This window comes from Schistocerca cancellata, chromosome 4 (genome assembly GCF_023864275.1).
Source record: "Schistocerca cancellata isolate TAMUIC-IGC-003103 chromosome 4, iqSchCanc2.1, whole genome shotgun sequence".
Taxonomy (NCBI): domain Eukaryota; kingdom Metazoa; phylum Arthropoda; class Insecta; order Orthoptera; family Acrididae; genus Schistocerca; species Schistocerca cancellata.
Genome location: NC_064629.1, coordinates 55,129,485 through 55,155,595, shown reverse-complemented (window position 1 = coordinate 55,155,595; position 26,111 = coordinate 55,129,485). Strand labels below are relative to the sequence as shown.

Here is a 26,111-nt window from a genome sequence, read left to right as displayed (position 1 = left end):
GGAGGGAAGCTCTGATCGCTGCATACACTGCACCTTTATCATCGGACTCTCATAGATGGTGTATCAATTTTCGCTGATTAAAAAGAGTTGTACACAAACAATACAAACAATTTAGACATGCAGTAACACTGCACCTCCATCATTGGACTCTGTCAGGTGGTGTGTCAACTTTACAGCATTATATTCCAGAACATAATTTAGAATTTACATGAATGTTTTGATTAATGTCATCACAAGTTTACTGTCACCTGTTTTATCAACTAAGTGAATCATATTATATGCAAAGAGTGAAAATTAGCTCTCATTATTTTATCAGAAGGAAGTCATTTTATAAATGTGAGAAACAATGGGTGACCTAACATATCTTCTCACCCTCTCATACTTGCTCTCTCCAATGAAACTGGTATGCCATTTTAATTATTAAGTAGTGCTTTCTATTTCCTGCATCTCTGTTCTTACATGTACAACTTGAAAGTCTGCTTTCCTTGGGAGAACTTCAGATTTCACGAAGCTAGAACATTTGGGGTGATCACATATCAATCTAATGAGTTTGAAATTATTGTTTCTACAATGTAATTAGTAAAGTCGAAAGTTGTGTGATTTATTGTAAGACTTTTGGAATAAAAATGTCTCTATTTAGAATATTTTGTGTGTTAAAGTGCTTTATATATCTAATTTGCACTAATTTTCTATAACCATGCATAAGTAAGTTTGCAGAAAGATTAAAAATTTATTCTTTATGTCTGCTGTTTAAGTGTTACTCCATACTTCTACATAATACTTATAATCACTTACTTTACCAAAATGTACTGCAACTCCCCATTTGGTGGGAACATTTGTAAGTTAATGGTTCCAACAGCATTTACTTTCAGTAATTTGTGTACTTCTGCATTTACTTTTGCAAGTGAATACACCCGTTCACTGGATGAAATTAGACTCTGTGGTGTTGGTGCACAAGACAATAAAGGCACATTAGACCAAACTTTCATTGGAAAGTCAGTCACTTTATATACATCTTCATAATCAAAAAATTTCCTAACAGTTACATTTTTTCCATCATTTGTAATAATATATTCCACAGTACGCCTCCCATATAATGTATTCTGAAAAAAGAAAAATATGAATAAAATATTAATATATATTCTACACAAAACTGACTAAGTGCTACAATGTGTTATTAGACTGTTTCAAAAGTATTTAAATAAAAATTGCTATAAAAGTTATTTTATGGTACAATCCACTCCTAATCATTCCTTCACTGTAACATTCAGGACTATAATACTTAATCTGTGAAGGATTTAGTAGAGCTAATTTGAGAACACAAGCTTTTTTCCTAGTGTTAATGTTTTCAAATTTTGAACTCATATTAATAAATAAATAACACTATAGGTTAGGTGAACACTTGGCAACACAATAATAAACATTATAGCAGTAATGCAATTACAAATAAAAACAAAAGCAACTGGAAATACATGGAAAAGCTTAATTTTTTGAAATGCAAACAAGGCATCACAAGTCCATCTTAAATCAGACATGGATCTTTCAGTATCCTGTAACAAAGAAATTACTGCCAAATATGTTATGTACATATATTAGGCCCAATTACTAAAAAAATGGAATATGTTGCAGAAAAAAATCTCATTCAATGACTAGGGCTTGTGTATAAGTGGACCTCATTTTAATGCAGAAGCATATTTTTTCTTCATTTTCTTTCTCTTTTTCTTATTTGTAACTTTCAGTTTTGATTTCACAAGGGGAAAAACACAACTGCTGTTGATTTAGAAGTCACTGATCGAACATTATCTGACATTGAAGACAAAAGTGAAGTATCACTTGTATTAAGTGACTTAAGCACGGCATTTGATTGCATTCTTGTTGACATCCTACTAAAGAAATTGGAATACCATGGGTTGCAAGAGGGCACTTAAGACATCATTTCTTCTTACTTGAACAACAGGAAAAAATTCGTTTCAGTCAGGAATATGCATTCTTCCTTGTTCGAGATAGACACAGGTGTTTCCCAAGGATCTATCCTTGGAACCTTCTTTTTCATTGTTGCAATCAGTGACCTGCCTTACAACATACCACATCCTGTCATATGTTATGCAGATGATACTACACTGTTTACCTCTCATCACAACATCTCTGAACTCAATCACATAATAAAAGAATATCTTGACATAGCTTTGGACTACTGCTAATACACACTTATGTAATCCCGATAAGGCACGACAGCTGATACTAGGCATACAAAGGATATAGAAACTAAATCAGTATAGCTTCTAGGTGTTCACAATGACTCCAAACTTAATTGGCAAGAACATACCAATCATGTCAGCAAAAAGATATCTCAGGTATCATACCTCCTTTTGTAACTAAGGGACATGGTAAACATGGATTACCTTTGGATGACATACTTCAGACTTTTCCAATTGCATATGGCCATATTATATAGGGACATCCTCCCCATGTTGATAACATTTTAAAAATACAAAAGAAACTTTTGTGCTTAATTTGTAACACAGGTCATTTGGAAAATTTTTGTGCACTCTTCACCAGGCTCAAAATACTTAGTGTTGTGTGTGTGTGTGTATATATATATATATATATATATATATATATATATATATATATATATATATATATATATATATATATGACAGAACTTGATGTCAGGGGGGAAGTTCATGACCACAAATTAGAGCTAAGTCGAAGTTAGATATACCTAGTATAGTAAAAGTAATTAACTAGAAAGTGATGAATGAAGACATGTCGTTGCTGTCTGCATTGAACACCATATGAAAATAATGTGGCAACAATTGCTGACATATAAATACATTATCCATAGTGAATAATTTGGTAAAGAGATTGTTGGTCAGTATCAGTGATGTGGAAATCTTTTACTGTTGTGACACATTTTAGATGATGTGATCTCTATTTTATTAATTAGTATTCTCTTACATCATGTCTCTGATGAGACATGTAATTTTAAAATATTTATGGATTATTTCATCAGTGCTTGGAAGGACACAACATATAAAAATCTAGCAAACATAGTATTTATGTTCCACAGTAATATTTATTTAATAATTCATTATGAACTGGCTTCCACTTTCCTATGCCATTGTCAGATAACTTAATACTAAACAGGTACTCCATACAACCTCAGCAAGAGTTCATAGCTGCACAAAGATTGTTTTCCAAAGACATGTAAAATTTTACAACTATATACTGATGCAAAACCACAAGCATAACGTAATACCCAAAGAATCTCTGAACAAATAAAACATATATAAAATTATACTTCTAGAGTAATAGCATAGGTAGATTTACGCAGAAAAAAAAAAACATTGGCACAGATTACGATGTTGTATGGACAAATAGATGAATGTGGTTAACATGCCAAAGAAAAGGGTGGTGGGGAGGGGGAAAGGGGGGGAGGGGGAGGAGTGGGGAGGGAGTGGTGGAGGGGGGGAGGAGGGCAGAGGGGTGAAAGGAGTCTGTGGAATGTGCATGTGGAACAGTTACAACAAGCATATTATCTAATGCTGAGAAAAATATTAACTTGTTGCTGATACTTTAGTAAGGATGACACTAAAACTGTTTACTCATTAAGGACGAGGCCAGGATTCTTTGATCAGTGTTTATTAAGGAGCATAATTTCAATTAATGTTAGTTTTGTGCCCTTAATTCCACTGTGGAAGACATCTCACTTAATATCATAAGAACAACTGTCATTAAGAGCATTTTCGGCAAAGGTGGAATTTTTCTTTTTTATTCTCCCACTTCTTTCATGCTTAGTCAGTGTATTAGTTACAGTCCTACCTGAATGACTATCTTAATAACTTTCCATACAAATTGCAGAGACTATAAATTCCATGCTATTGTAATGGGGAAATCTTATCTTCACTGTTGAACAGAATGTAGACAACAGTGTTCCTATTAAAAAAAGCTTGAGCATATTTCCTGAATTTTCGTTTGTTGACATGTACCTGCAAAGTCCTGTCTACATATAGAATGGGGGCCTATTTGTTATTAGTGTGGTTTAGTGTTTTCTGAAAATGATACAAAAGTGCTGTTATCCTCTGTCTCTCCTTTCTACTGAGTATGCTGTCAATCAGGGTAGGATTATGTTATTTACTTAATTTTTTCAATTAATTTTCAAAATATGTTTTGGTTTTGCGTAAGATAGCACACAGGCACCATGGAGTTGAAGGCTAAATGTTTCTGTGTTATGGGATGCTGGGAACCGTTTCATTACTGTGTCTGTAGAATTAACTTTCCTGTAATCTTGAATGAATGTTGTTATTTGCTAATGTCAATGGTAAGGTGTGTAAAGTCAGTCCCAACTCCACTGTAAACTCAATTTTACTGTGATGTGAATTCAAATGCTGAAAATATTTATTTAATTGTCGATGTGTCTGTTAAATAGTTTTGCCCTCTGCCTCCCCCCCCCCCCTCCCCCCCTATAACAGAACGTAAAATCATGTATTTCTGTAATTTCTTTACATGTAATATTTTATGTAAATATTGTCTTTGATTTCATATGTAACAACTCAAAGAGACTGTTATCTTTGGTCATGCAGGAATACGATGTTTTAGTTTATATTGGTGTAGAAGTGTTACATGAGTGATTTATTAAATATGTGATGTGTATAAAATAAAATAACTTTTTCTCTAAAAAACAAAATACCACGCTACCTTGCAAACCTGTTAGTCTCATCCTAACATAAAGAAAACCACAGGAACCTCTCAGTGGAATCAGTCCTAGACTTAACGAGGCCAAGATATACTATGAAGACAATAACAAAGAGATCAATGTAAAAGCTAAGTACCAACACTGTTCATACTTGTTAATGACCTCTGTCTATAAATTTGAACCTCCTGTAGATCCTGAAGTCACCATGTAGACAAAGGAGTAGGACAACTTATAGACTGGGGAAATTTAGGAAGGAAGAGCTCTGTTAAACTTGGGGGCTTGTCTAGGATATTACCGTTAAGTGCGATGAGGCTAATTGTGCTTTGTTTGCAGGACAGTATAAACTTTATAATTCATAAGATATGAATATCACTGTGCACGTTTCCTGGACAAGAAAAAGAGTGAGAGCCAACAAAGTACTGGCTTATTGGAGAGGTAGACCTGTGATCAATGTGAAAAGATAAGTACAATTCCTCTTTGTTTTAAACTTTTTGTCAAGACTGTGTCTAAACATGTGGTGTCGTAATGATGCTATCAGAAGAAATTAAAAAGGAAGTTGGAGAAATGTTAGCTTCAAACATGTGTGGTGTAAGTGATGATCCAGATGACTCACAAACTGAAAGAAAACTGGATCAACAGGACTGAGTAAGGTTACTGTTTGCCAGAATGGGACAAATGCAGTCTGTATTAACAATGGCAACAAATTTCAAATAGTGAATTCCTAGAATCTAAAATACATCCAGTGAATTGCTAGAAGTGAAATCACGCTTAATTAGTGAATCGCTGGAAGCAAAAATTAGAAGCAACGGTGATTTACTGAAAGAAGAGATCTTAAATTTGAAAATTCAGTTAGGTGGGTGTGAACTCCAAAATTGAGGCTGTAGAAAGTAAGTCTGTAATCTTAGAAAATAAACTGGCCACAGCTAGCTCAAGTCAAGGGAAAGAGATTGAAAGGTTAACCTCAGCTCAAAGAACTGTGGAGGAGAGGGTGGGCAAATTAAGTTTAGATACAAAATCAAATGTTAATTCCTTAGATGCTGAATTAAACAAAACACCAGAGTCTGTTTGCCCCACTGCAGACTCCTAACTAAGGTACGAGCATATGGGATTGGTTCCCAGATATGTGAGTGGCTCAAAGACTTCTTAAGTAATAGAACCCAGTTCGTTGTCCTCGATGGTGAGTGTTCATTGGAGGTGAGCATATCATCTGGAGTGCCCCAGGGAAGTGCGGTAGGTCCGCTGTTGTTTTGTCAGATTATGAGAGTGTGCATTGAAAGACCAGGTACGTTGTAGTGTGTTAAAAAATGTGGTGGGTAGTCATGATATTTAATTAGGTGAATTAAGAATGTATTGAGATTTAGATCATTATGGAGACAGTTGTTGTGTTACATTTGAAACTATTGTGATGGATTGAAGGTTATGTGGTACTAATTTTGAGGTTTATATTGTGAGAGAATATTTTGTAATAGTTTAGGTAATTTGATGTTCAAGTGAATGAAGAGATGTTAGGAATTTATCCCATGCTCTGTTACACAGTTTGAAATAATTTCTGTTCATGACAGAATGCTATTTGAGACACAGGAGAGTAAATCAGAATGGAAACACTGTTTAATGATGTAAAGTTGAGGTATAAATACTAACAATTTGACACAATGGAAGTGTAGAGTTTGTCATAATTTGACCTATAAAGCTGACATAGATGTACAATGTGAGAATTTTGCAATGATAGAGGCACAATCATATAAGGAACGTCTCAGCTACTTTATTATAAAGGAAACATTACGTCATAAATATGTAAACCAGTCTCTCAGAAAATACAGTGCTGATCACGTATCATTATATTTGCACTTGATTCATCATGTGATTACATTTGTCACATATACATGAATTCTCCCTAAGAGACAACCATTTAGCATTGTGTATAAGTATTGTATCATTTTGAACTGTCTATTTTATGTATGCGGTTGAAAGAACCTGTTTATTTTAGAATAATGATATCTTTAGATTTAATGGTTGTTTTGGGCATAAGGCATTCCATATGGTATTTTATTGAAACACTTACATTAAAAGGTTATGAGAGATGCCCTCATTCCACAGTTCATTTAATGTATTCTAAAGAAACCACTGACACTGTTATCTGCTATCAGAAGAGTGAGTTTAACTAAGATACATTGAGTCAGTGTTGAAGTAAACTTGAATTTATACAGATACTATATAATTATGTACCCATTTTAATGTGGTTCTGCAGCTACCATGATCAATTAAATATAAGGTGCCATATTTTGTTGTTAGCTGTAAGTCCATTGCTCTTCTTACTCAATACAGACAATGTAACCTTCAAATTGTATATTATGTAGAGATGATGGGACTTACCAAACGAAAGCAGTGGCAGGTCGATAGACACACAAACAAACACAAACATACACACAAAATTCAAGCTTTCACAACCAACGGTTGCTTCATCAGGAAAGAGGGAAGGAGAGGGAAAGGTGAAAGGATGTTTTAAACCCACATCCTTTCGTCTTTCCCTCTCCTTCCCTCTTTCCTGATGAAGCAACCACTGGTTGTGAAGGCTTGAATTTTGTGTGTATGTTTGTGTGTCTATCGACCTGCCGGCGCTTTCGTTTGGTAAGTCACATCATCTTTGTATTTAGATATATTTTTGCCACGCGGAATGTTTCCCTATATATATATATATATATATATATATACACAAATGTCTGCTTGTGTCTGTGTATGTGTGGATGGATATGTGTGTGTGTGCGCGAGTGTATACCTGTCCTTTTTTCCCCCTAAGGTAAGTCTTTCCGCTCCCGGGATTGGAATGACTCCTTACCCTCTCCCTTAAAACCCATATCCTTTTGTCTTTCCTTCTCCTTCCCTCTTTCCTGACGAGGCAACGAGGCAACCATTGGTTGCGAAAGCTAGAATTTTGTGTGTATGTTTGTGTTTGTTTGTGTGTCTATCGACCTGCCAGCGCCTTTGTTTGGTAAGTCTCATCATCTTTCTATATATATATATATATATATATATATATATATATATATATATATATATATATATAAAAAAAAAAGAAGATGATGTGACTTACCAAATGAAAGTGCTGGCAGGTTGACAGACACACTAACGAACACAAACATACACACAAAATTCAAGCTTTCGCAATAAACTGTTGCCTCATCAGGAAAGAGGGAAGGAGAGGGAAAGACGAAAGGATGTGGGTTTTAAGGGAGAGGGTAAGGAGTCATTCCAGTCCCGGGAGCGGAAAGACTTACCTTATACCCGTCCCTTTTTCCCCCTAAGGTAAGTCTTTCCGCTCCCGGGACTAGAATGACTCCTTACCCTCTCCCTTAAAACCCACATCCTTTCGTCTTTCCCACTCCTTCCCTCTTTCCTGATGAGGCAACAGTTTGTTGCGAAAGCTTGAATTTTGTGTGTATGTTTGTGTTCGTTTGTGTGTCTGTCGACCTGCCAGCACTTTCATTTGGTAAGTCACATCATCTTTGTTTTTAGGTATATTTTTCCTACGTGGAATGTTTCCTTCTATTATAACCATGTATATATATATATATATATATATATATATATATATATATATACAGGGTGTTTCAAAAATGACCGGTATATTTGAAACGGCAATAAAAACTAAACGAGCAGCGATAGAAATACACCGTTTGTTGCAATATGCTTAGGACAACAATACATTTTCAGGCGGACAAACTTTCGAAATTACAGTAGTTACAATTTTCAACAACAGATGGTGCTGCAAGTGATGTGAAAGATATAGAAGACAACGCAGTCTGTGGGTGCGCCATTCTGTACGTCGTCTTTCTGCTGTAAGCGTGTGCTGTTCACAACGTGAAAGTGTGCTGTAGACAACATGGTTTATTCCTTAGAACAGAGGATTTTTCTGGTGTCGGAATTCCACCGCCTAGAACACAGTGTTGTTGCAACAAGACGAAGTTTTCAATGGAGGTTTAATGTAACCAAAGGACTGAAAAGCGATACAATAAAGGATCTCTTTGAAAAATTTCAACGGACTGGGAACATGATGGATGAACATGCTGGAAAGGTAGGGCGACCATGTACGGCAACCACAGAGGGCAACGCGCAGCTAGTGCAGCAGGTGATCCAACAGCGGCCTTGGGTTTCCGTTCGCCGTGTTGCAGCTGCAGTCCAAAAGATGCCAACGTCCACGTATCGTCTCATGCGCCAGAGTTTACACCTCTATCCATACAAAATTCAAACGTGGCAACCCCTCAGTGCCGCTACCATTGCTGCACGAGAGACATTCGCTAACGATATAGTGCACAGGATTGATGACGGCGATATGCATGTGGGCAGCATTTGGTTTACTGACGAAGCTTATTTTTACCTGGACGGCTTCGTCAATAAACAGAACTGGCACATATGGGGAACCAAAAAGCCCCATGTTGCAGTCCCATCGTCCCTGCATCCTCAAAAAGTACTGGTCTGGGCCGCCATTTCTTCCAAAGGAATCATTGGCCCATTTTTCAGATCCGAAACGATTACTGCATCACGCTATCTGGACATTCTTCATGAATTTGTGGCGGTACAAACTGCCTTAGACGACACTGCGAACACCTCGTGGTTTATGCAAGATGGTGCCCGGCCACATCGCACGGCCAACGTCTTTAATTTCCTGAATGAATATTTCGATGATCGTGTGATTGCTTTGGGCTATCCGAAAAATACAGGAGGCGGCGTGGATTGGCCTCCCTATTCGCCAGACATGAACCCCTGTGACTTCTTTCTGTGGGGACACTTGAAAGACCAGGTGTACCGCCAGAATACAGAAACAATTGAACAGCTGAAGCAGTACATCTCATCTGCATGTGAAGCCATTCCGCCAGACACGTCAAAGGTTTCGGGTAATTTCATTCAGAGACTACGCCATATTATTGCTACGCATGGTGGATATGTGGAAAATATCGTACTATAGAGTTTCCCAGACCGCAGCGCCATCTGTTGTTGAAAATTGTAACTACTGTAATTTCGAAAGTTTGTCTGCCTGAAAATGTACTGTTGTCCCAAGCATATTGCAACAAACGGTGTATTTCTATCGCTGCTCGTTTAGTTTTTATTCCCGTTTCAAATATACCGGTCATTTTTGAAACACCCTGTATATATAATTTTTATTATGATGTGTGTATTAGATATAATATGTTTCATGTCTATACTATAGTTAGAGATATAGTCGGACTCACACCCTTATTAAAAAACAATTTTTTCTATGTATGACAAAACTTCCTCCAAAAATTAATACTATTATGGACATTTCAGATAAGAGATGAAAAAAGCAGAATACTGAGGGCTGAGGAGGAAATGTGAAAATATGTTTATAAATTACCATGGACAACCAGTGCTGGGACAGTGTGAGCAAGGTGGTGATCATCCGACAGGCATTTATCAAGAGGTGAGAAGGCATTGATAAGTACCATAAGTGAACTACTGCAATGAAAATTGAACACTGTGTACTCAAAGACTCAAATGAAAAAAAAAAAAAAATCCCCCAGCCATTTAAATTTGTGAGCTTGAAGAGCTTTAAGCCATATGTTAAAATTTCTGCACGAGTTCAATTGTAACACTTTGGGAGTTATCTGACCTATTGCACATCCTTTTCATAGTGATACAAATTAAGAATTATTTAAAAAGACTAATTTGTGTGGAATAATTTTAAGTAATATCCTTGTTACATTGTACTCAATCAGATCTCTTCTGGAGGAAACAGTTTTGCATGTCTTTATGACACATTAATCAATGGGAAAGTTAATTTTTTCACGAAGTGCTTATGTTCCATAGTGATACACAATCCCATGCATGGCATGCATGGACTTGTTTGGGGTGGGGGTGGGGGGGGGGGGGGGGAGGTATTATAACAGAACGTAAAATCATGTATTTCTGTAATTCCTTTACATGTAATATTTTATGTAAATATTGTCTTTGACTTCTCATTTAACAATTCAAAGACACTGTTATCTTTGGTCGTGGTTGTGTGGGGAGGAGGTGGATCTTTGGAACACGAGATTGGTTGGGTGAGGTGGTGATACAGATGTGGTGGAAGACAATGTTTTAGTTTATATTGGTGTAGAAGTGTTACATGTGTGATTTATTAAATATGTGATGTGTATAAACTAAAATAACTTTTTCTCTAAAAAACAAAATATCACGCTACCTTGCAAACCTGTTAGTCTCATCCTAATATAAAGAAAACCGCTGGAACCTCTCAGTGGAATCAGTCCTAGACTTAATGAGGCCAAGATATACTATGAAGGCAATAACAAAGAGACCAGTGTGAAAGCTAAGTACCAACACTGTTCGTACTTCTTAACAACCTCTGGCTATAAATTTGAACCTCCTGTAGTTCCTGAAGTCACCATGTGGACAAAGGAGTAGGACAACTTATAGACTGTGGAAATTTAGGGAGGAAGAGGTCTGTTAAACCCTCCACCACCCACCATTTTTTTTTCATGTTTGCTGTAGTAACCCACACATTACTGCACCTCCATCAAAACTAATGCAGAGCATGTCAATACACCCACTCATTTGTGAAGTGTACCTTTGGGCTGCTCCAGGCACTTACGAGAGGCCTGGGTCCATCACCTGCAGTCTGTAGCAAGTGGCCCCTGGCTGATAAATGCTATTTATATAACCATGTACTGGCTCCAGCTGGCAGTCTTGTGTGTGTTCTCTAAACTTTATTGTACTTATGCTGTCACACTGTGACTTAATAAATACTTTTTTTTCTTATGGCCACATCTTTTATTGTGTGTAGAATTAGAACACAAGTGGCAGGGAGTAGAACTTTCATGTACTCAGTTCCAGTGATTATTTTTTTGTGTAAATTATCCATGGAAGTGGTACTTCAATCACTTCTCCAGCAGCAGCAACTTACTATGGTCATCTTCAAAAAACTCATGGCTATGTCAGCCACACAGGCTCCACCATCTCAGGTGCACCCCCACCATTTCCTTCATATAATGACTCTGCTATAGAGTGGGAGGCTTATGAAATACATCTCCATCAGCACTTTGTTGCATTCAATGTAAGGGAGAAAGAAATTTGTAAGGCTTTCTTTTTATCATGGATTCCTCCTCATATGTACCAGTTATCAAAGCCCCTTTCCAGGAATGGGCCCCACTCTTTTGGATGATATGTGTAGTTTCTTGCCTTCTTCCCATGGTAAATGCAGACAGGTCATTGCTGCTCGTATCGAATTTTACCAGTGCTGCTGCCACAAGCACATACCACTGTCTTATTGGGCTCAGGCAACAGAGCTGTAGGGTTTGAGCCACAAGTATCACTAAATTACTACAACCTCCAAAGAATCCTATCCAGACTCCACGGTTAGAGATGCGATTATCTGCTTAGCACCCAATAAGGAATTTCATCCAAGAGCCCTTCAGTGTGAGGATCTATCTTCAGAGTAAGATTTAAACATTTCTCAGTCCTTTGCAGTCTCCCGTAGTGTAGATCACCAAACTGAAGCATCATGTGATGTTGCCACTGTTGGCAGTGAACCACTTTGGTGCAGAGCAACAAGGTTGATGAGCAAAGAGGAATCAATGCCATACAAATCAGGAAACCTAGCCACAATGGACAAACCCATCAGCAACAACAAGGACACTATGTGGCATTTATTTCATGCCCTTCTTGCTTTGTGCAAAACGAGAGAGCTGCATGCCACAAGTGGTGGGCATTGTGCCACAAGTGTCACAAGAAAGGCCACATAGTATCAGTTTGTCATTCTCAGCCTTCCTCAGAACAAATGGATGTTGACATTCATTCTAGGTCATCATTGTTTACTAGTTGGAATAAGCTCTTTATTGAAGTGTCTGTGCTGAACACACTGTTATCACCACAAGTGGACACTGGCACAGCTGTCTCACTCTTCAGCCCTCAAACATACACATGGCTGCGTTCCCCACCATTGGCTCCATTCAAACACCATCTGGTAAGCTACAATAAACTGCATATTCCTGTTCATGATCAATTTATTCTCGCAACAGCTTACCAATCTGTACTCTGTCCTATCACATATTTGGTTTTTCATGTACTTCACACTGAAAATTTGACTGGGTTAGACGCTTTTGTTGGTTTCCAATTTTCTACTACTGACACTGTGCATCTGGTATCAGATCAAGCTCCTTATCATGAACTAGGTTCATTGTCTTCTGAATTTTTGGATTTGTTGTCTGAGGGATTAGGCTGTGTGAACAACTTCACAGTGCATATCATGCTTAAACCTTTGGCTTGGGCGCATTTTTCCTAGCGCGGTCCAAATGTGTCCTTACGTGAACAAGAAATGTCCACATTGGATCAGTTGACATCATTATGCATCATTCAACAAACGAGTGAGTGGGCTACCCAGTGAATGTTAAAAAATCTAAGGGTCTACTCCAGGTTTATGAAGTCTTTAAAGTTACTGTAACTGCACAGGCTGTTATTGACACAAACCATCTGCCTCAAGCTGTTAATTACTTGCAAAATTGGCTCGGATCAGTCCTTTTCCCAAATTGACTTAGCTGAAGTCCACTTGCAGGTTCCATTAGATGGCACACCAAAATGATTGCTCGTAGTGAACAAGCCTTTTGGTCTTTATCAATGTCAATGTTTATTATCTGGAGAACTAATGCCCGAGCTATCTTCCAGGGCATTTTGGAGCAACTTATGGTAGATGTTCCTTGTTGCATCAACTATCTTAATAATATTGTAGTTAAAGACACAATGACAGAAGAACACTTACATAACCTCCGTTCTCTCTTTACTCTTTTGCTAACTGCAGGTGTTAAATATAAGCTTACTAATTCACAATTTTTTCAACCGTCTGTTGTGTATCTGTCACAAAATTTCCTGGCAGGCTGTTTGACTCACTGAACTGCATATTGATTGGGAAAATCACACACTATCACAGGTTTATTCTGGATGCAGCCCTCTGCACCAGTTGCTTCATAAAAACGTTCCTTTCAAGTGGTTTCTAGCCTGTGAGCATGCATTTATGCAACTTAAAACAAAATATGCTCCTCGGCTTGCTTTGCCATCTCCCAACTTGGTAAACATTTAGTGTTGGAGACAGATGTGTCCTAGTATTTAATGGGGACAGTTACAGCCCATCATCACACAGATGACTTGGAGAAACCTATTGCTTTTGCATCCAAAACACTCAATGCAGCTCAGCAGCACTATTTGCAAGTCGAAATAGAAGTCCTTGAGACCATTTATGCTTTTAAAAAATTCATGTGTCATACAGTACAAAATTTAATTTTGTCACAGATTATAAAGTTTTAGTTTCCTTGTTTTAACCTGCAGCTGCTTTACCTGACAAAGCATGTGGTACATATGGTATGACAAATGTGTCTTGACCATCTGCCGAGCTGGCCATCTGACACACTGCCTTTCCCTGTTAGGTGGTGTCATTCTCTTGTTGATGGGAGGGGGTACTCCCCACATTGTGTTTCCAGCAGAACTGTGCATTGAGGTTCGTAACTTGTTACATCAAGGTCATTGGGGAGCCTCTTGCACTAAACAACTGGCCTGCCAACACATCTTCTGACCAAGTATTGATCAAATGGTAGAGTGCCTGGATGTGGCCTGCCAAAAGTGTTCAAATCAACAGCTGCCACTGCGCAATGATTTTTTTTCCCTTGGTAAGCGCCCAGATTACCTTGAAAAAGCTTCCATATACTTCAGTAGACTTTTTTTTAGATAGTTTTTGGTGGTTATTGATTGTTGATGCCTTTTCCAAATTTCTTTATGTTGTTCATTGTCCATCCAACACAGCAGTCATGACTGTCAAGGCACTGTCCAGTTTTCTTTTTTCTGTCAGATGTCTACTTGCTACAGTGGTTTCAGATAATAGTCTTCAATTTTTGGATCAATCTTTTAAAGAATTTTGTTCACACAATGGAATGTACCACATCACATTGACTCCCTTTTATCCACAGCCCAATGACAATGCAGAACATCTTGTATGAACATTCAGAACACAAATACACAAATATGTCATGGAATTTCTTACTGGAGGAGACCCTTGTATTCTTTTTCAGTTGTTACAGAATGACTAATATGGGACCAGAGCCCGCCCAAGCTCTTGTATGGCCAGCAGCCGTGGACACAGCTCGATCTCCTGCTGCCACACAAGTGTCCTGTGGCAGTACTGATGTCACTGCACTTTGTCTTGGAAGTCCAGTCTGGCCCCAAGGGTTATGATGATATCTGAGTTGGATTCCAGGAATCATCCACAGCCAGTGCAGGTGCTGTGCATTCATGGTGTGTACCGATGAGAACCTTGTAGCATGCCACTACAATTAGCTGTTCCCTCAGGTGGGCACAGATGACTCCCTGTTGACCACCATGCTGGCACCTCTTCCACTGACATTTTAGTTTGCTGAGGGCAGCATGCCAGCCAGACTGATATTACCCACACAACCAACATGGGCTCCAGCTGTTCTGCCAGTAGAACAGCCCAATACAGATGATGTTGGTTGGCCTCTGGATGACTGCGTGGAGCTTCTCTTGAGGAAGGGGATGCCATGGCTTCATTAGCATACCCACAGGTGCCTCCTACACTGACTCAAGAAAATATAAGTAAACATAAAACTGAATATTAAAAATGTGAATACACAAAATTTATGTTCCGTAAAAATATTTATTTAATAGTTCATTATGAGTCAGCTATCAGCTTCCTAAACAACAATTATGGAAATGATAGATTTTTACTCACCATAAAGATGGCACATTGAGTTGCAGACAAGGGCAACAAAAATATTGTTACACACTAAGCTTTTGGCCAAGCCTTTGCCAGAAAAGGAAAACAAACATGCATTCACACTAGCAAGCCCACCTCACACACACACACACACAACCACTATCTCTGGCTGTTCAGGTGAGACTGGAACTGAAATGTGTCAAACAGGAGCAACAATCCATTGTGGAATGGGGAAGAGGGAGAGATAGCACAGTACATGTGGGGGAAGAGAGAACAGTGCTACCTGGCAGAGCATTCAGGGACTTGAGATGGCAGACAAGGCTACCTGGTGCAGTGTCAGGAGGTCCTATGAGAGGATCAGAGAAGGGGAAAAGATCTGTATGTGCATTGGCAGAGAGCAGTGCATAATGAGCGTGAAGGGATCTGAGATGGGAGGAGGTTATAGGACAGAGAGGACAGAAACTGGTGGGTGGACAGTGTGGGGACTGTAGGTTGAGGCTAGGATGATTCAATGTGTTATAAGGATCACTCCCATCTGCACAGTTCAGAAAATCAGGTGGTGAAGGGGTGGATCCACAGGGCCCATGTTGTGAAGCAGTCATTGACATCAAACATGTTGACCAACAGAGTAGTCCACTTTGCTCTTGCTCACAGTTCGCCAGTGGCCATTCATCCTGGAAAATAGCTGGTTTTTAGTCATACCAAAATAAAAAGCTGAGCAATGACTGCAGTGGATGTGGTACATGACATGGCTGCTTCAGTTTGTCTCACTTCAGCAGTCAGAGATAGCAAACATGTGCGTGAGGTGGACTTACTAGTGTGAATTTGTGTGTGTCTTCCTTTGCTGATGAAGGCTTTGGCCAAAAGCTTGATGTGTAACAGTTTTTACATCGTGTCTGTTTGCAACTCAGTGTCTCATCTTTGTGGTGAATAGCAATCTATCCTTTCCATAATTGTCAATGCTCCTACATGGATTGTCCATTGTTTGCTCTTTGGCCACTTACCTAATAGCATCAAAAGTCTGACAGATAGCCATATAGCATTTAAATTTTTGGATATAAGTAAGTGGGTAATTTCCCAACCTCAAAAAAAAAAAAAAATTATTGAGTGTCATGTAATATTTTGTCTAATGTAATATCTTGTACGGACATCTTTTATTAACCTGACACCTACCACATCATTACGAAGTGTCATATTCATGATCTTTGGAACAAGTATTAATCTAATCTAATCTAATACTATCCAGATAGTCCATGCAACTTCAGAAGAAACTGAATAGCTGCACAAAGGGTGTTTTTCAGGTATGTGACATTTTGCAACTATATATTGATACAAAACTTCAAGCATAATGTAACACCCAAAGAAGCTCTAAACAAATAAATCTTGTATTACAATATGTTCAGAGATTAAAAGTATAGAAACATAAAATCCAAAATCATTATACAAGTGAGGAATAGCACAGATCATGTACCTCTTACAAATTACATGAACAAATTGGTGAATGTGATGAACATTGCATACAAAGGTGGGGGGTGGGGGGGGGGCTGTGGGGAATATTATTTTACTGATACCACCAGACAATTAAATAAATTTTTTCAACATTTGAATTCACACCACTGTAAAATTGAGTTTACAATGGAGTTGGGAGAAGACTTTTTAGACCTTACCACAGGCATTAGTAAGCAATGGCATTCATTCAAGGTATACAAGAAAGTAACTTATACAGACACAGTAATACTGGCCAGTTCCCAGCATCCTATAACACACAAACATTCAGTCTTCCACTATCTTGCCAAGAACCAAAACAGATTTTGAAAATTAATTGAAAATAATTAAAGAAATAGCACACAGCAATGATTATAGTTGTACCACGATTGACAGCATACTCAGTAGAAAGGAGAGACAGAGGATAACAGCACTTCTGTACTGTCTTCAGAAAACACTAGCCACTCTGATAACAAATGGGCTGCGATACTATATGTAGGCAGGACTTTACAGATATGTGCCAACAAACTAAAATCCAGGAAATATACTTAAGCTTTTTATACTAAAAATACAGTTTTTCACATTCTGTTCAACAGTGAAGATAAGATTCTACCTTTAGAACAGAGTGGAATTTATAGGATTTCCAGTAATTTGTATGGCAAGTTATAAGAAAGTCAGTCAGGTAGCACTATAACTACTAGACTGACTGAGCATGAAAGGAGTTGAAGACTGAAAAAGGCTCCACCTTTGCTGAACATGCTCTGAATGAATGTCATTCTTAGATATTCAATCTGATGTCATCCATAGAGGAATTAAGGGCAGAAAACTAACATTAATTGAAATTCTGCCCCTTTATGAACACTGATCAAAGAGTTCTGGCCTGGTCTTTAATGAGTAAACACAGTTTCAGTATACACTCTTACTAAAGTAGTAGCAGTGAGACAATATTTTTCTTGACATTAGATAATATGCTTGTTGTGACTGTCCCATATGAACATTCCACAGACTCCATTCCACCCTCTACAGAACCCACAACTTTCTTTTTGGCATTTTGGCAGGTTCACCATATTCATCAGTTTGTCTGTATAATATGGTAATCCGTGCCATCACTCAATTGTGTTTTTATTGTTTATACATTCCTATATTATTACTCTTGAAGTATACTTTAAGTTTATAAGTTCACAGATTTTTGGGTATTACTTTACGTTTATGGTTTTGTATTAATATATGCCAGGGCTATTCACAAAGTACATTATGTTTTGGAATGAAAAATAAATAAAGTATTGGAATTTTTTTATTATATACAGATGAAAGCCACACTTAAATACTACTTTTCTACATAGTTGCCATTTAAATTAAGGCACTTATCGTAGCGATGGACGAGCTTGGAAATTCCTTCATTGTAAAATTCGGCCACCTGCGCCTTCAACCACATGGTTAATCAGTAACCCAGTAGAAATACGATTTTTGTGGATTTCCTGGAAAAAGGCACTACAATAAACTCTCAAAGGTATTGCCAAACTCTGCACAACCTCAGAAGAGCAATACAAAACAAGTGCAGGGGAAAGTTGGGCTCAAAGATCTTGCTGATTCACGACAATGCCCGGGCCCACACGGCAAATGCCACTCGTGAAGTTCTCGAATCTTTTAAGTGGGAGTTGATTCCTCATACACCGTACAGTCCTGACCTGGCACCGAGCGACTTCCACTTATTCCCAGCAATGAAGAAGTGGCTGGCTATACAGCGTTTTGATGACGACGCACAGCTTCAAGAAGAGGTAACCACGTGGTTGAAGGCTCAGGCGGCCGAATTTTACGATGAAGGAATTTCCAAAATCATCCATCGCTATGATAAGTGCCTTAATTTAAATGGCAACTATGTAGAAAAGTAGTATTGAAGTGTGGCTTTCATCTGTATAAAATAAAAAAAATTTCCAACACTTTATTTATTTTTAATTCAAAAACGTAATGTACTTTGTAGATAGCCCTCACAGTTGTAAAATGTCACATAACTTTAAAAAACAATCTTTGAACATCTATGAACTTTCACTGAAGTTGTGTGGATTATCAGTGTAATATTAAGATATTTGATAATAGCCTAGGAAGCCAATTATTAAATAAATATTACTGTCAAAGATAAATACTATGTATTCTTTTTTATATGTATATGTTCCTCCAAGTACCAATAGAATATTCCATAAATATTTTAAAATTATGTGTCTAATCAAAGACATACTATAAGAGAATGTTAATTAAAAAAATTGTGATCACATTATCTAAAATTTTCCATGATATCACAAGCTTCCCTCAGCACTGGTACTGTTTAGGTAAACCATAAGTGGTTCATAACAAACTATCAAATAAATATTGTGGAACATAAATACTGTGTGTTCAAATTTTTAATATTTAATTTTATGTTCACTTGTAATTTCTAGTCAATTGTACCAAGTGACAGATAACGATTATTTGGAACAGCTTTCATAGACTGTTTAACACAAACGTTTCCTTTTGTATTGACACTGATAACGATTGCCCTCTGCCATGCACTTGAAAATGCTTTCTACATCTACATCTACATCTACATCTACATCTACATCCATACTCCGCAAGCCACTTGACGGTGTGTGGTGGAGGGTACCTTGAGTACCTCTATCGGTTCTCCCTTCTATTCCAGTCTCGTATTGTTCGTGGAAAGAAGGATTGTCGGTATGCCTCTGTGTGGGCTCTAATCTCTCTGACTTTATCCTCATGGTCTCTTTGCGAGATATACATAGGAGGGAGCAATATACTGCTTGACTCTTCGGTGAAGGTATGTTCTCGAAACTTTGACAAAAGCCCGTACCGAGCTACTGAGCGTCTCTCCTGCAGAGTCTTCCACTGGAGTTTATCTATCATCTCCGTAACGCTTTCGCAATTACTAAATGATCCTGTAACGAAGCGCGCTGTTCTCTGTTGGATCTTCTCTATATCTTCTATCAACCCTATCTGGTGTGGATCCCACACTGCTGAGCAGTATTCAAGCAGTGGGCGAACAAGCGTACTGTAACCTACTTCCTTTGTTTTCGGATTGCATTTCCTTAGGATTCTTCCAATGAATCTCAGTCTGGCATCTGCTTTACCGACGATCAACATTATATGATCATTCCATTTTAAATCACTCCTAATGCGTACTCCCAGATAATTTATGGTATTAACTGCTTCCAGTTGCTGACCTGCTATTTTGTAGCTAAATGATAAAGGATCTATCTTTCTGTGTATTCACAGCACATTACACTTGTCTACATTGAGATTCAATTGCCATTCCCTGCACCATGCGTCAATTCGCTGCAGATCCTCCTGCATTTCAGTACAATTTTCCATTGTTACAACCTCTCGATACACCACAGCATCATCTGCAAAAAGCCTCAGTGAACTTTGGATGTCATCCACCAGGTCATTTATGTATATTGTGAATAGCAATGGTCCTATGACACTCCCCTGCGGCACACCTGAAATCACTCTTACTTCGGAAGACTTCTCTCCATTGAGAATGACATGCTGCGACCTGTTATCTAGGAACTCCTCAATCCAATCACACAATTGATCTGATAGTCCATATGCTCTTACTTTGTTCATTAAACGACTGTGGGGAACTGTATCGAACGCCTTCCGGAAGTCAAGAAACACGGCATCTACCTGTGAACCCATGTCTATGGCCCTCTGAGTCTCGTGGATGAATAGCGCGAGCTGGGTTTCACATGATCATCTTTTTTGAAACCCATGCTGATTCCTACAGAGTAGATTTCTAGTCTCCAGAAAAGTCATTATACTCGAACACAATACGTGTTCCAAAATTCTACAACTGATCGACGTTAGAGATATAGGTCTATAGTTCTGCACATCTGTTCAATGTCCCTTCTTAAAAATGGGGATGACCTGTGCCCTTTTCCAATCCTTTGGAATGCTACACTCTTCTAGAGACCTATGGTACACCCCTGCAAGAAGGGTGGCAAGTTCCTTCGCGTACTCTGTGTAAAATCGAACTGGTATCCCATCAGGTCTAGGGGCCTTTCCTCTTTTGAGCGATTTTAATTGTTTCTCTATCCCTCTATCATCTATTTCGATATCTACCATTTTGTCATCTGTGCGACAATCTAGAAAAGGAACTACAGTGCAGTCTTCCTCTGTGAAACAACTTTGGAAAAAGACATTTAGTATTTCGGCCTTTAGTCTGTCATCCTCTGTTTCAGTACCATTTTGGTCACAGAGTGTCTGGACATTTTGTTTAGATCCACCTACTGCTTTGACATAAGACCAAAATTTTCTGCCAAGTCAGTACATAGAACTTTACTTTCGAATTCATTGAACGCCTCTCGCATAGCCCTCCTCACACTACATTTCGCTTTGCGTAATTTTTGTTTGTCTCAAGGCTTTGGCTATGTTTATGTTCGCTGTGAAGTTCCCTTTGCTTCCGCAGCAGTTTTCTAACTCGGTTGTTGTACCACGGTGGCTCTTTTCCATCTCTTACGATCTTGCTTGGCACATACTCATCTAACGCATAATGTACGATGGTTTTGAACTTTGTCCACTGATCCTCAACACTATCTGTACTTGAGACAAAACTTTTGTGTTGAGCCAACAGGTACTCTGAAATCTGCTTTTTGTCACTTTTTCTAAACAGAAAAATCTTCCTACCCTTTTTAATATTTCTATTTACGGAAGAAATCATTGATCCCGTAATCGCTTTATGATCGCTGATTCCCTGTTCTGCGTTAACTTTTTCAAGTAGTTCAGGTCTGTTTGTCACCAGAAGGTCTAATATGTTATCACCATGAGTCGGTTCTCTGTTTAACTGCTCAAGGTAGTTTTCAGATAAAGCACTTGAAAAAATTTCACTGGATTCTTTGTCCCTGCCACCCATTATGAACGTTTGAGTCTCCCAGTCTATATCCAGCAAATTAAAATCTCCACCCAGAACTATAACATGGTGGGGAAATCTACTCGAAATATTTTCCAAATTATCCTTCAGGTGCTCAGCTACAACAGCTGCTGAGCCAGGGGGCCTATAGAGACATCCAATTACCATGTCTGAGCCTGCTTTAACCGTGATCTTCACGCAAATTATCTCACATTTCGGATCTCCGTCAATTTCTTTCGATACTATTGCACTTCTTATCTCTATAAATGCGCCTCCCCCTTCACTGTCCAGCCTGTCTCTGTGGTATACATTCCAATCTGAGTTTAGGATTTCATTACTGTTTACGGCTGGTTTCAGCCAACTTTCTGTCCCTAGTACTATATGGGCGTTGTGACCGTTTATTAATGAGAGCAGTTCTGGGACCTTTCCATAGATGCTCCTGCAATTTACTATTAGCACATTAATATTGTTATTCCCTGTTGCATTTTGCCTACTCCTACCTTGCCGCGTCTCAGGAGGCGTCTTGTCGGGCCTTGGGAGGGAATTCTCTAACCTAAAAAACCCCCATGTGCACTCCACACGTACTCCGCTACCCTTGTAGCCGCTTCCGGTGTGTAGTGCACGACTGCCCTATTCAGGGGGACCCTACATTTCTCCACCCGGTAGCCGAGGTCGAGAAATTTGCACCCCAGATCTCCGCAGAATCGTCTGAGCCTCTGGTTTAAGCCTTCCACTCGGCTCCAAACCAGAGGACTGCGATCGGTTCTGGGAACGATACTACAAATAGTTAGCTCTGATTCCACCCCACAAGCGAGGCTTTCCGCCTTCACCAATTCTGTCAACCGCCTGTATGAACTGAGGATGACCTCTGAATCCAGACGGCAGGAGTCATTGGTGCCGACATGAGTAACAATTTGCAGTCGGGTGCACCCAGTGCTCTCTATCGCCGCCGGTAGGGCCTTCCCTCCTCCACATCTTGGATGAGACCCCCTGCAAGCAGACAGAGTGAACACTGGCCTTCTTCCCCGACCTTCCCGCTATTTCCCTAAGGGGCTCCATCACCCGCCTAACGTTGGAGCTCCCAATAACTAATAAACCCCTCCCCCCGTGTGCCTGCTCGGACCTTGCTGAAGGAGCAGCCACATGTCCACTCACAGGCAGAGCGGGCGATGCCACACGGCCAGCCTCCACATTGACCCTCCGCCTCGTGCGCCGCGAACGCCACTGAACCCGCCACTCCCCTTGGGGAGAGGGTGGCCCAACTGCGCCCGGTACCCGCGAAGATGTCTCGACAGCAGGGACAGTGGGTGAAGCATGTAACACCTGGGGTGTACCTTGCGACACACCACACTGCCCACTGCCGCTACACTCCGAGGCAGCAGCCTGAAGACGGCTGACCATGGCCATCAACACACTCAGCTGTTCGCGAACAGTGGCCAGCTCCTCCTGCATCCGTACACAGCAGTCACACATCCTATCCATCCTAAGGAATCAATTTACTGAAGAGAGTTAATCAACCTTTAACTAGACTGTTTATTGACTAAACTGTGGTTGCTAGCCACTTCTTGTAGAAAATAGCACTAACTGTCTCTGGATTGTATTGAAAACAAACACTAGCACTACTGGCACTATGGTTGACTAAAGGGACTCTCTCTGACTGTAATCAAAACAAACACGAAATCTATGGAACTATTAATAGCACTCAACAATTAAAGCCTCCAAAAAGCAAAAACACATGGAAGAAGAAGTGACAAGTAAGAAAAATACAGTTAATACTTAAATTAAGGTAGCTCGCTGCACAGCAGACGTGAAGCAGACGGCAGTTACGACGACAGAGAATAGATGAAGATGTAGATAGGACACTTACATTTAATGTTCAGGATTAATTTTTATGATACATTTTCAGATATATCTAAGTTAGGTGGTATGTGCACACGTTCCCCCCTGTTGTGAAGTTTCACCAGATTCTGACCTTTACGATTTTTTTGACACTTCACCCTAACACTGCTGTTAACACTGACCAAAAGTGTCTGGGCACCCCTATAGACATCATGGGAGGTTGTCCCAACAGTAAAGAGGAGGTAGGTCCTATTGCAGTGTCAGCTGAGAAGCAGTGGCTTTGAATGTGAACTAATCATTGAATGTCATCTGAGTACAAATCCATCATGGACATTTCAATTCTTCTAAAGCTGTCCAAGTCAACTATTGGTGCCTGCCATCATGTGTCTTGCCAAAAGTAAAATATGTAGGAACTGGTGTTATAGTACAGAAGTTCTTTTCATGGTAATGCTATGATCCCCTCATTGTACTTAGGAAAATGCTAAATGCTAAAGAATATGAACACATGTTATTGTGGACAATAACATTCCTCACATGTACCAGCCTGCCCAGAGTTCCAGCCTAAACCCAACAGAACACATTTAGGATGAGTTAAAATGTTGACTTCTCTTAAGATCCCAGAATCCAACATATGTCACTATATTCTCTGTTTTCAGCTGTCGATAAAGAATGGGCTGCCATTCCTCAGCAGATATTCAGATACCTGATTGAAAGTGCCCCATTAGAGTTCATGCCATCATAAAGGTGAAGGATAGACACACACCATATTAATGTCCACTAATAGGTGTGTGGATACTCTAGGTCAGCTAGTGCAGATAATTCCAGGAATGTACAAAACATCTGGTGAGGGCAATGACTTGGGAAACTTAACTTATAGAGTGAGATTGTGTAATGTGATCATGTATTGTTGATCAAAATGTGGACATGTTAACAGCAAGAAAGATGTATTCTAACTTTAAAATGTAAAAAGTCATTTTACAACAAGGAAAATTAACATTTTAGATTTGTCTCATTTCACTCTTTACAAAAATGTCTTAATTGTATGAAAAACTAGAAATTGATACAGTTTAGTTTCTGGAAGATGACAGAATTCCACCCACAATGCATTTTGTGTGGAATTCTGGGTGTATTATAATTCATTTGGGGTATGGGAGTTTGTCAACTGATACTGGTCTCCTCATATTATGTTATGGTATGGTGTTAGTAAGTTCACTGTATCTTTTTTATATGTAAAATTTTGAACAAATAATATTTGAACCAGTATTTCTATATATAATGATTATGTGCATACTTTTGTTATACCTAAAACCAGCTATTAGTAATGGTTTTTATTTATTTTCATAATTGCAATATAAAATTAGAGCATTTCAAGTAAGTAATTCATTTTATAAAATCAACTTCTACAAATTCAAATTATTATGTAAATGTCTGTGTTACATTCCCTTCATATGTAAATTATATCTTTGGTTTGAGTGTGTTGTGAGATCTGGCAAGAGTTGGAGTAGCACAGCTGTATCTTCCCTAGCAGTGTGGGAAGTTGAGGCTAAGCAAGCAGAGCGGAACTATGTGCTAGTATGCAGTTAAACAATGTTTTATGTTATTTGGCCAAGAGTTTATGATTAATTGAAAGTAATACTGAAATCAGATGTTGAAATCAATTAAGAAAGGTCACCAGTTCCACATGTTGTATGAAAAAAGGGAGAGAGAGAAAAGAAAAAAATTGAAGCATGTAATAAAATGACTAAAATTGTTGACAGCATAAGTCCTAAAACAAACGTACAATTTATGTTTTGCTTCCTGCTCCTGAATAATTTTAAATATATTGCAACTATCTTGTAATTTTGGAGTAAATTACAATTAAAGTTGAAATCAATGTGACATGTCACCTCTAACTTAGATGTATCTAAAGAGGTATCCATCTGCACTGTTCATTGTGATTGCCCACTATCATCCATAAAAATGAAGTCAGGGCTGAACACACCCCTGAAGAGATGTAGGTGGGGAAGCAGTAAAGTTTCAAAATGATGTTGATTGGTGAGCATACCACATTCAAAGAGCTGTAGGTCAGTTTGCCCATGCAACATTATGCCTTGCCACACCATAATACTTGGACCACAAAAACGGTGATGTATGACAGTGATCCTGGGGGTATTAATTATTTTTGCCCTATAAGGGAATGACAAGAATTACTACTCAGACTAAATCTGTTATCATTTGATAAGAGCATGTGATCCCACTCCTTGTTGGTCAATTTCTATAGTCTTGTTACCATAAAAAACCGTGTCACCAATGTGTGGGCATCAATGGAACACAGTGTACTAGTCAATTGGGTAGAAAGACCACCCCCACAGTCATCATGTCACTATGGAGCATGAGATTGTTTGTATTAGAGTTCTGTAAAATGTGGTTACCACCACACCCACTGTTTGGCATGGGTCCTGTCTTGCCTGTTGCACACTGTA

The 26,111-nt window shown here is 38.8% G+C and overlaps 1 protein-coding gene across 1 annotated transcript in view; it reads right to left on the bottom strand.

Annotated features, from left to right (window-relative positions):
- The window catches only part of LOC126183224 (uncharacterized), a 679,892-nt gene that overhangs the window by 525,442 nt on the left and 128,339 nt on the right, over positions 1 to 26,111 (bottom strand). The window contains exon 4 of the mRNA XM_049925008.1: positions 796 to 1,103. Coding sequence (XP_049780965.1) covers positions 796 to 1,103 — 308 coding nt within the window. The remainder of the gene's footprint in view (positions 1 to 795; positions 1,104 to 26,111) is intronic.